This window comes from Sciurus carolinensis, chromosome 4 (genome assembly GCF_902686445.1).
Source record: "Sciurus carolinensis chromosome 4, mSciCar1.2, whole genome shotgun sequence".
In the NCBI taxonomy this organism is placed as follows: domain Eukaryota; kingdom Metazoa; phylum Chordata; class Mammalia; order Rodentia; family Sciuridae; genus Sciurus; species Sciurus carolinensis.
The window spans coordinates 169,502,636-169,514,851 of NC_062216.1; the positions used below are offsets into that span (position 1 = coordinate 169,502,636).

At 37.1% G+C, this 12,216-nt stretch overlaps 1 protein-coding gene across 2 annotated transcripts in view; it reads left to right on the forward strand.

Moving 5' to 3' along the window:
- Ep300 (E1A binding protein p300) overlaps window positions 1-12,216 on the forward strand; it is a 75,688-nt gene that overhangs the window by 50,775 nt on the left and 12,697 nt on the right. For both annotated transcript variants that reach the window (XM_047548886.1, XM_047548887.1), the window contains 8 exons: window positions 1,518-1,697; window positions 1,923-2,067; window positions 3,824-3,942; window positions 4,623-4,862; window positions 5,497-5,585; window positions 7,349-7,429; window positions 9,368-9,424; window positions 10,200-10,277. In XM_047548886.1, coding sequence (XP_047404842.1) covers window positions 1,518-1,697; window positions 1,923-2,067; window positions 3,824-3,942; window positions 4,623-4,862; window positions 5,497-5,585; window positions 7,349-7,429; window positions 9,368-9,424; window positions 10,200-10,277 — 989 coding nt within the window. The remainder of the gene's footprint in view (window positions 1-1,517; window positions 1,698-1,922; window positions 2,068-3,823; window positions 3,943-4,622; window positions 4,863-5,496; window positions 5,586-7,348; window positions 7,430-9,367; window positions 9,425-10,199; window positions 10,278-12,216) is intronic.

Here is a 12,216-nt window from a genome sequence, read left to right on the forward strand (position 1 = left end):
AAATTAATGAATTTCTGGGTCTTTTTAGCCTGCCTGCGCACATGCGCGCTCTCTCCCTCTTTCTCTCTCTCTCTTTTTTTTTTGCAGGGATTGGGGGTGGTTTACTTGAGATTGAACTCAGAGGCATTCAACCACTGAGCCACATCCCCATTCCTATTTTGTATTTCATTTAGAGACAGGGTCTCACTGAGTTGCTTAGCACCTTGCTTTTGTAGAGGCTGGCTTTGAACTTGTGATTCTCCTGCCTCACCCTAACCCAACTACTGGGATTACAGGCATGTGCCACCACACCAGGCTACTACTACTTTATTTTTAAGACAGGTTCTCACTAAATTGCTGAGGCTGGCCTGGAATTTGCAATCCTCCTGCCCTGATTCAGGATTATAGGCATGTACCACCATGCCAGCACTCTAACTCTAAACAGAGTTAAAGAGTTATGATCAGGCTGGGAGTGTGGCTCAATGGTACAGTACTTGCTTAGCATTAACATGCACAAGGCCCTGGGTTCCATCCCCTCCACCAAAGAAGAAAAGAACTCAGAAAATGAGAGAATTAGCTTCTTTGTGAGAGGTCAGTTATTTTTATGCTGAAAGATCCCAATATTCATATAGCATATGAATCTTTGTTGAAAGAACTCTGGGGACTGGGGTTGTGGCTCAGTGGTTAAACACTGGATTGACGTGTGAGGCAATGGACAATCCTTAGTACCACATAAAAAATAAAATAAATGTACTGTGTCCATCTATAACTGAAATTAAACTATTGTTAGGCTTAGAATTTCTGCCTTGATCATGGATGATAATATTTTAGCTCTGAGTCATGTTTGTGAACTAAGGTCCCATAAGTGACTGTCTCTTCATAAAATACTGTTCGTCGTTGACTGTATCATCATGACCAAGGAAGGGCAGAAAAAAGACTGAATTTGCTCTATATTTTTCTTTAATAGGGTATATTTTAAAAATTTGACTCACTGGGAGTTTTTTGTTCCCTAATGCAATACTGGGAATCAAACCCAGGTTTTGCACACAGCACTTTATCACTGAGCTACTTCCCCTGACATTTCTTGTTGGAGGTCTTCAGGGAAAGATTTAAGATTGCCAGGATCCATTAGAATGCATTGAGTCAAAATAATCATTGTGTGTGGAAGTTCATTAATTTGTTCTCTCTGCTTTTCTGTATGTTCGAAACTTTCCCTAACAAGAGGTTTAAAAGGAAAAAGCACAGTTATTCTTTTGTTTGCTTATTTCCTGATAAATGTGGGCTTCTCTGAGAAAGTCATCTTGGGCATTCCACTGCTCACATAATGCCACACAATGGTAATTACCAAAAAACAATAAGCCTGCTAGTATTGGCAAGGCCTTAATCTCCTCTTAAAGTGGGCAACCATTTTAAGAGGACACATGTAATTGAATATAATGGCACTTGCCAAAATAATAGGTGGTTAATTCTATGTGGCTTAAATTCTGATTGTATAATTGGCAAACTTTTGGTGTCTATTCTCCCTTCTTTCCCTCTAGCTTTCCCAACCAGCTGTAAGCATTGAAGGACAGGTGTCAAACCCTCCATCTACTAGTAGCACAGAAGTGAATTCTCAGACCATTCCTGAGAAGCAGCCTTCACAGGAAGTAAAAATGGATGCCAAAATGGAAGTGGATCAACCAGAACCAGCAGACACTCAGCCAGAGGATATTCCAGAGGTAAGAGTAGAGCAGGTAACTGCTGTGATTAGGACCTCAGTCTAAAAAACCAATTTTTAAAAAATCTTGTAGGAAAATATTCTGATAATTAGGTCTCATTACATTGATTTCCAAGTGAGAAAGACTGTAGACACGTCCGTGGGAGAGAGTAAATAACGATGATAATCGAATTGCTTCCCAATTGAATGTTTTTGGAATACTGAAAATACCCACCTTATCTTTTAGGCTAAAGCCGAAGACTGTAAAGTGGAACCTACAGAAACAGAAGAGAGAGTGACAGAGTTGAAAACTGATACAAAAGAGGAGGAAGACCAGCCAAGTACTTCAGCTACCCAGTCTTCTCCAGCTCCAGGACAGTCAAAGAAAAAGAGTAAGATTTTTAGGATGTCTGATCCTAGAGATAGACAGAAAAACCCAAAGACCTAGAATAGAACAGGATCAGACCTCTTGGGCCTCAGAAATTAACGATAATGTGATTTCATTAAGTTTGGGACCCTAGGCCTGGTTTACTATCACTGGAAAAGAATTTTTCTTTCCTGTAGGTATCTGCACTTAGTAGGACTGCTGGGTCAGTCATGCCGCTCATTTATTTAGGGTTTGTTCGTTAGTACCACCCTTGAGAAATTCTTTTTCAGAAAAGAGAAATTGCTAAATTATGCCCTTTACTAAAATGCAGGAAAGAATAGCGCTAATAACAGTAAGCATTTATGGTTTGCCTTCTTTGTGACATGGACTAACAGCTATCTCACTTAGTAACTTCACAACAACTCTGAAGTTTTTAACAGGCAGCAAAACTGAGACTTAGCAAATTTAGGTAACTGGCCCCAGGTCACTCATCCAGACAATACCTGAGCAAAGTGTTCAACTCAGATAACTTCTACAGAAACTAGTTGACTAACAGTTTTTGTGACTTTTGGTGATCCTGCAAGTAAGTAATCTACTCGTTTAAAAGTAAGACATGTATGTATTGAGATGGTATTTCAATGTAGGCTGTAACAAATGCAGTCTTACCATTAGGGATTTCTCTTTAAAACGTCTAATCTCTTGGGCTGGGGTTGTAGCTCAGTGGCAAAGCATTTGCCTAGCATATATTAGGCACTGGGTTCAATTCTCAGCACCACATAAATAAATGAATAAAAGGTCTGTCTACAAAAAAGTTTTAGATTTCTAATCTCACAAATTTACTCGTTTGAGAGTCAACTCTCTCCTCTAATTTTTTTATTTCATGGCAATTCCTCACTGAAGTAAATAATATCGAAAGTACTAACAAATAACACCTTCCTGAAGGTAAAATTAATTTTCAGATCCACAACTCACAAGACCACCCTCCCTTTGTGTTTTTGTTTTGTTTACTCTATTTTGAACCCTTAATCCCTGGTTTCTTGACTCATATCTTAAAATAATTCCATTTGCTGGAAATGCCAGCAAATCTTTGACTTTTGGGAAAACAACATAAACAACCAAGTTTCATATTGTAGCAATAACATTTTAGTTGCTCCCTCCCCCATCCCATCCTTATTTTACACATAAAATCTAACATCCACAATTAAAATAATACACCAATTTTTCTCCTCAGCTCTAAAACATCAGGCATTTTAATGAGAGACTCTTTCGGTGTCTTTGATTCCTTTAGCGATAGGACAGAACCATGTCTAATTTCTGGCTTGTTAAAGTAAACTCTGGTGTTATGAAAGAACATTTTCTGTTCTATTACCACCAGTATCTTTTGGACTATTTTGTGAAGACTCTTCATAGAAAAGTTTTAATAGCCCTTGGCTTCTATTTCTCCATAGACAAGTCTATGCTAACTGAATTTGTGACTAGAAAATTAACTGAAATTGTGGTAAGAAGTCATGCTGTTTTGAATGTACGGTCTGAAAAGAACAGGAGTTAGAATCAGGAAGCAAGCCCTTGTTATGTTTCCCAGAGGACAGTGTAGTCACCTTCCATGCTGGTGATTGAACCTAGGGCCCCTCTCATGCTCAGCAAACAGTCCACACTGACCTATATTACCATTGTAATCACTTTGGTATTTTTGAGTCTTAGATACTTTAAAAAAACTTCAGCTTGAACATTGTTAAAACTGGTTTTTTCAGTTGATAATTGATTTAAATGTACTTTTAAAGTTTTCAAACCAGAAGAACTACGACAGGCCCTGATGCCAACATTAGAGGCACTTTACCGTCAGGACCCAGAATCCCTTCCCTTTCGTCAACCTGTGGATCCACAGCTTCTGGGAATTCCTGTAAGTATTCGTTTTCTTTTGTTTTAATTTAGTACTGGTTTTATTGAGGTATTTTACACATATAAGTCATCATTTTAAAGTTTATAGTTCAGAGGGTTTTAGTATATATTTTCAGAGTTGGACAACAGTCACCTCAGTTTTAATTCATTTTCATAATCTCCCCCAGAGAAACCGCATATCCAAGAAAATCACTAGCCATTTTCTTCCAAACTAGCATCCCCACCCACAGTGACCAGTCATACCTTCTGCCTCTGGATTCTGCACATTTCATTAAGTGGCAATATATAATATGTGCTTCTTTGTGACTCCTTTGACTTAGTATAATATTTTGGGGTTTTTGTTTTTTTGTGGCAGGAGGGGTTATTCAGCCATTTAATAGCATTAGTCAGTACTTCCAAATCGGGCATGGTGGTGTGAGCCTCTAATCTAGCTCTTCAGGAGATTGAAACAAGAGAATTAGGAGGTTTGAGGCCAGCCTGGGCAACAGCACAATCCCCATCTCTAAAAAGAAAAAATCATTACTTCATCCCTTTTTATGGTCTAATAATATTCCATAATATGGATAATATAACATTTGATTTATACATTTTTTAGTTGGTAAACATTTTGGTTATCTCCACTTTTGGACTCTTGAGAGTAGCAGTGCAAATAATGTTGTTTGGTGTCATTTGTCCTTATAGGATTATTTTGATATTGTGAAGAGCCCCATGGATCTTTCTACTATCAAGAGGAAGTTAGACACTGGACAATATCAAGAGCCTTGGCAATATGTGGATGATATTTGGCTGATGTTCAATAATGCCTGGTTATATAACCGGAAAACATCGCGGGTATACAAATACTGCTCCAAGCTCTCTGAGGTCTTTGAACAAGAAATTGACCCAGTCATGCAAAGCCTTGGATATTGTTGTGGCAGAAAGGTAAGAAATGACTTTAAAATCTGCCTTTAAATTCTAAGTTCTCTCTCCCTTTTGCCCTCTCCCTCACCTCCCCAACCTTGCTGTTCTGGAGATTGAAACCAGGGCCTCATGCACAATAGGCCTGCACTTTGCCAGTGAGCTACGTCCTCAGCTCCAACAGGACCTTTCTCTTAATGCATTTTCGTTACTTGCACACAGAGTAGTGTGTGTTCATGTAGAATGGGCTTTCTCTGAAGACATTTTGTACACAGATGTGAATTGTATGGCAAACTAGACCACTTAGAATGCTGAATAATCCGATCAAGCTCATCTGGAATAGGGGCTTTGTCATGTTCCACTGTATGTGCACATTGATGAATATGTTCTAGCTTGCCTTTGCATATCTGTGTAATATTGAGCTGAATTTGTCTAGAATGGTCGTCTGTGGAATAGTGACAAAAAATGAGACTGCTTCGTCTATCTCAGATGGTGAACTTCTATAGTAGTCAACTTAGAATGTTCTTTGGAAACTGAAGTACCCTATTGTGATTAACATAAATGAGAACTAAGATCACTCACTCTTTAGATTTGCCATTGTAACTGTTCTAACTTAGGTTTAGTCCTTGTGCTCTTTAACAAATTATTTCTTTTGCAGTTGGAGTTTTCTCCACAGACACTGTGTTGCTATGGCAAACAGTTATGCACAATCCCTCGTGATGCCACGTACTACAGCTACCAGAACAGGTAAGCTTGACCATGTGTAGACTATAGTCCATGTGTCCTCATGTCTAGGGAGTGCATGCAGACGGACGAGCACACGTACATCATGGTTCTTATGTAACTTGCTTGAAAACACCTGTACACCACAAGTTTTATTATTGTTTTCTGCCTTTGTTTGCAGAATTCTAAAATTTCCTAGCAAAAAGTAGCCTTGCTTAAGTTGTCTGGGCCCTCATTTTGCTTTTGTTTATTATTTTGCTGTTTGGGAATAGAAATTAGGACCTCAACATGTTGTTGTCAAGCACTCTACCACTGAGCTATACCCCAACCCTGGGTTTTTATTGTATAAGGGAGGAACCCAAGGCCATGTGGGGCCTATCCCTAGGTAGTTGTTCTTAGAAGAGATGAAAACAGGATTCTAGAGAATTCGCTTTGCCTCCCAAGTAAATTAAAAGAAAACCCTTCAAATACCTCTGTACCTGACTTTTCCTGCAAAAACTGTGTATGACAGAGGTTGATAGTCTTGTCATGAACTAAGCATTTCTTATTTTCTCCTTCCTAGTCAGTAGCCTTAATCACAAAAGTTGCATTAACGAATCTGTCTTAACCATGATTAATCTCCTGTTTTCACTAATGAACCTCCAGTGTAGCTTGCATTGGGTATTTATTTGGAGCCCCTGACAGTAATAGCAATGGGTGGTTAGGTACCTTTTAGTTCTTTAATAACACCAAACCCTTGGTGTTGCAATTTTGTTGAACTTGTGTGCTACAGATGCATTTCTAGCCTTGAAAATTTTGTTTTACGTATTAGAGTTCATTGAACTCCTAATATTTTGTAGGAATTAGAATCCAGATAAATTCATGTAACAACCAGCATGAAACTTTTCTCATGTTACATTCTTGGTTTACACCATTTTTGGATTTCTGACAACAATGTACAGTACTTTTTCATCTTTTACCAAGGCACATTTAATCATGTACCTGTAAACACCACTGCCTCTTTTATTTTGCCTTTTGAAGTATATCACTTGATGGCTATAATCTGTATTTAACTGCTTTGTGCAAGCTTTTCAGTGAAGAATAATCTTTTTTTACTATGGCTTCCTTAGGATTGTATTTTATGTTTTTTAATCATTTGGTTTTTTGGAGGAATTATTTCCTTCTACTGTATCCCTAGCATGTCCTTTTTTTGTTTATGAAAGTGGGAAGAAGTGTGTGATTGCCATCTTTAGGTAATGGTGAGAGCGACAGTTATCCTCTCCCTGGCATATTTACCATTCTTTCTCCTCCTGATTATTTACATCAAATAGCATAGTGATATGAAAGGGTATGGGTCTTTGTAAATGAAACGTTTGTTTTATTTGCTGTAATCATTTGTTACTTGTGATCCCATTGAGATATTTAATGCTAATCTGTGCTTTGCCTTGGCTTTCTGCTTTGTGTTGTCCTGTCTTGCTTTTATGTTTTTTGTTGTCCTGCAATCCCTCATTTCTTCGTTTGTTTTGTGTTTTTTTTTTTTTTTTTTTTTTTTTTTTTTTCCCTCCCTCATGCTTGTCGTTGTCTGCACTTGGCTTTGATTGCAAAAAACAAAAAACCAAACAAAACCAAAAAACCCAAACTGTGGGGCCCATAAATCTGCATCATTGAATGTCCTTGTCGCCGTTGATGACCTGCTCTCTGCTCCCGTCCCCCTCCTTGGCCTGCTGTGATTGGTGGCTTCGTTGCTTGGCTTGGGCTGTGTTGTGTGAACGGAACAGTTCACCCCAGTATGGCCTTCTTGCCGACAGGTATCATTTCTGTGAGAAGTGTTTCAATGAAATCCAAGGGGAGAGCGTTTCTTTGGGGGATGACCCTTCCCAGCCCCAGACGTAAGTAATTGCATTATTTTAAGAAGTGTTTTGTTTTTGTCTTTGTTTTTTCCCTTTCTCCCCTCAGTTTGTTTTCAGATGATCATGCTTGGGCTTCTAAGAGGTGTTACACTGGTGCCGTCATTAGTCTCAGGTTGTTAGTAAATGTAGTTAAAAATAAATAAAACCAGAAGTAGCTTCTCAGTTGTACTCACATTTCGTGTGCCTAGTAGCCATTTGTGACTAGTTGTCAGCACGTGTCCAACATGGCAGAAAGTTCTAGACAGTGCTGATCTAGGGAATAATGTCTGCATTGGACAGTCGGCTTAGATGTAATAAAAGTTTTCTATAAGGAATCACCCTGTCTTCTAAAAAATGAAAAGTTAGTGCAAGAAGTCTTCACTATTAATTAAGTCTGAAGGAGGTTAAAATAATAACAGCCTTAACAACATGTGGGGCTTTAACAGACCTGGTTGATTTTTGCAGTCTCATAAGCTAGTTTTTAAATGCCAAGAAAAATTTTCAAACATGTAGCCTTAACTGTAGTTTTAATCTCTAAGATTTAGAAACACTAAAGTATTTCAAATTTGGATGATTTAATTAATTAAGAAAGAATAGCTGTTTAGTGTAATTTAACTATGCTTACAGATTCATATTTAACTGTAATAAACAGAAGCTGTTCAGTGCAATCCACAAAAGTAGTAAAATAATAGAAACAAGATTCAGAGAAAACCTGATATTTCCATACTAGATTGTAAAGTTGCACTTTCCCTTTCAGTCACTATTGACATATTGAAATATGGGTTCTACTCTATGACAGTATATTCTGTGAACCCTTGTTTCCTAAGGAGGCATACTGACTCTTAGCTAAAGCAGGGAGGTCTACTCCAGGGCAGGTTTCACTGATACATAAAGGAAAGTTACCTTATCATTGGAACCCTAGAAGTGACTTACCAAATGTTCCAAACTTTAAGACAGTATGTCTCTGATTTTGAAAAGTATTTAATCCCTTCCTGGTCTACAGTGGGCTAGAGAGTCCGCATTTTCCCCGATCCTGGTGCTTTGTCTTCAGATTACAGTTAAGAGTAGCAAGATCACCATTCAGAAGATAAATGAATCTCTAGATTATAACTTGTGTAGGAAATGCTTTTAAATTTGGAAATGTCCCCATTTTTGTAAGGAAAAAATCACAATATCAAAGTGAGTCCATAAAGTTGATCCTAGGTAGAATTGTGAGAACTTTTAGCTTCTGTATGGAATGAGGCCTAAGTGGTGCGGTGTACTGGACATTAGAATGGGCCACCATGGGAAATTGTTTTAAGTGTGTATATATATATATATATATATATATATATATATATATATATATGTATATGTATATATTTTGATATGGAATTTTTGTCCTTCAAAATTAGCCTTTTTGGCTAACTATAAGAACCTGAATTATGTACATGTGGTTCTTTAGTATCTGCAGTAGTCCTGGCCCCCTCTGATACCAAGGAGTGAATGTATTCTTATGTTGAAATTTTGTCTTGATAGAAAATGTTGAGTGACAAGACTTTACTGATAAAAAGAATTTTCTTAAGTAGTGGTTTATTTCCCACTGTGCACACGATCTTTTATAACTTAGTCTAGGAACATCAAGCTGTAAAAAAGTATAGAATAGTGAACCAGATTTTAAAAGAATAAGAATGTTTATAATTAAACCTGGGTTCTTTATTTCATCTTAAGTCAAATTTGTGTACTATAAAATCCTATTGAAAATTCCTTTTCACAAACGTGCTTTTGTGGCCCAAGAACGCACGTGTGTGTGTGTGTTTGTTTGTGTATCTCACACACAAATTCCTAAAGAATCTAAATTATCTACTGTGAAGGTTTGATCCCTTCAGTCTGAACAGTGGTCAGATTACTCATCTTTCTCTATTGCTTTTTCTCATAGTGTCTGTTTTCTCTCCTTAGTACAATAAATAAAGAACAATTTTCCAAGAGAAAAAATGACACACTGGATCCTGAATTGTAAGTAGTTTCTCTTGACAAATCCATATGCTTTGACTTTTTTTCCTTTCTTTCATTCTTTTGTGCTAAATCTACAGAATGTACATGTAAATTGCTAGTACAAATTTGGAAAGCATTTAGGAACTAAGCGCATTGTTAAGTTTATAAATTGCAGTTAGTATTCGTATATATTTTACTAAATGACAGTGTTTTAGTGTGGTGGTTCTCATTTTTTGGGGTACTGGTTACGGAACTCAGGGTCCTCACATAAAATGGGTAAGCACTCTTAGCACTGAGCTATATCCCCAGCCCGACTGTTCATAGTGTTTTTATGGGCCCATGTGAAACATGGGGTTACAGTGATGTGTTCCATTATGTCCTGCATTTACAGTGTATGCTCATATCCCTTCATTTGTAAGGAGGTCTTGCAGCACCTGGAGCACTGAAATATACCAGTTTTCTAGTTATGCCTACAATGAATGGGATGATTTTGAACTCATTTAGAAGTCAAAAACAGCAGTGATTTCTGAATTATGTACAGAAATTGCTACTGTCTTTCCACAGTCAAATTTGAAATTGTCACATTTAATGACTGAACTTTATCACTTTTAAAACACTGGTTTATTGTCTGAAACACTAAACATAATTTGTAAAATAAAACATCATTAAACTATTTTTTCATTTCTTTGGACTTGACCTTGGCTAGCTTTCAGATTGTTAGAAATCCACAGGAAATAGTGAAAATTAATTTAGTTGATGTTTCTATATTAACCTTAGCATTGGCTTGCAATTTCAGGTTTGTCGAATGTACAGAGTGTGGAAGGAAGATGCATCAGATCTGTGTCCTTCATCATGAGATCATCTGGCCAGCTGGGTGAGGCTTATATCAATGTTTTCTCTGGAATTTTTCTTCATGAATATTAAGTTTTCTTCTTTGCCATAACTATTTTATACCTTCAGAGTCACTGTCTTTAAAATGTTCTCTTTGGATTGGGAAAATATCAGTATGATTTAATGTTTGAAACATTAAATAACGTAAAATCCAAAAATAAAAAACAGATTCCTCTCTTATTTGCATGCATTCTTTTCATTCATATATGTATATTTTATTCCGGTGGGTGTTATTTTAAAATTGCTGTTGAATCAAAAGTAAATCTTTTGATAGAGCAGGTGTTAGATGTCAGTTGCATAGCAGATTTTAACTTATTTATACAGCAGTAGAAAAATTAGAAGATAACAAATTGATGGGGGTCAGGGGAACACCTGTTGCTACTTTAGAAAACATGCTGTGAATGGTTTGATAAATGATGATTTCGCTAAGTGTTTGACTTCAACAGTTTTTGGTGGGGATGGGGACAAGTTACATAGCTGTAGTTGTAGAATAGGCTCCTAGTGTCATTGAGAGAGGGACAAGACCACCTGCACTCTGCAGTAATGAGGTTGATCCCAGCTCTGTTCCCAAAGAGGGGAAATCTGAGGCTTCATGGGTTTTGTTAAAATGGAATCGCCAAATGTGATACATTGGACAAATTATTAATGTGGTTTGGTGGTTAGTCACATAGGAAAAGGGAGACTAGTTAAAATTTTTGCAGAAAATATGGAACTTGACCCCCAGTAGAACCAAAAAAATTATGTATTTTTTTCTTTGCAAAAAATAATTCTAAGGGCTGGGGAGATAGCTCAGTTGGTAGAGTGCTTGTCTTGTAAGCACAAGGCCCTGAGTTCGATCCCCAGCACCCAAAAAAAAAAAACTCTAAGCAAAATTATGTGATTTTTAGTTGCTACTTAATTTTGTTTGCATTGTCTTGAAGTGTGCCTTCTTTAAAGCTTTATTTATTCATAAACTTGATAAGAATGATTAAAGAGTTTTTTTTGTGGTTACTACAACTTAAAATTTACGAAGCTAGTTAGAGATAATCTTTACATTATTAAGCTTGCTTTTCCTAAATCAGAAGTCATTTGTTTATTATAAAATTTGAATAGTATGGAAATTTATAAAGTAAAAAATGAGATTTTTACTTCTCTCATCCCACCCAAATTCCTCACCACCAGACTAACCATGACCAACAGTTCCCACATTATTTCTGTTTATCAGCCAGTATATGTTTTACTGATGTAAATACTTAGTTCTGTTTTTTAAGTTTTGCATCTGATACATCAGGGACATTCATTTATGTGTGCTGCATTTTTAGGGTTTGGGGGGAGTTTTAATCTTTATATTTTGGGTAGTGCTGGAGATCAAACGCAGCACCTTACACATTCTAGGCAAGTGCTCCACCACTGAGCTATGTCTCCAGCCCTTTTTATTTTGAGACAGCGTCTTTTAAGGTTGCTGAGGCTGTCCTCGAACTAGTGATCTTCCTGCCTCAGTCTCCCTAGTAGCTGGGTTTACAAGCCTGTGACACTGTGGCAAGCTCTTAACTTTGAGACAGGGTCTGGCTGCATTTTCCGGCTGGCCTTCAACTTGCTCTTCTCCTGCTTAAGTCTCCCAAGTAGATGGGATTACAGGGGTGTAACACCATGCCCAGCTCTGCTGTATCTTATAATGGATGCATACTTTCTGTAATGTACTATAACCCATTTAGTTAATTATTGAGGTTTATGTGGTCCCAGGTTTTTATAAGAAACTACATAAACACACGTATTAGAGGAACAAAGAAAATGTATGTAGCATTTAGGAAATATCAACACTTGTACCAGTGTGATTGACCAAGAGATAATTCCTGTCTTATTTGTAATCTTTGATCATCTTTTCTATATAAACCAGTTTATTTGCCCTTCACATTTCTTCACATTTTTTCTTAATGATTTCT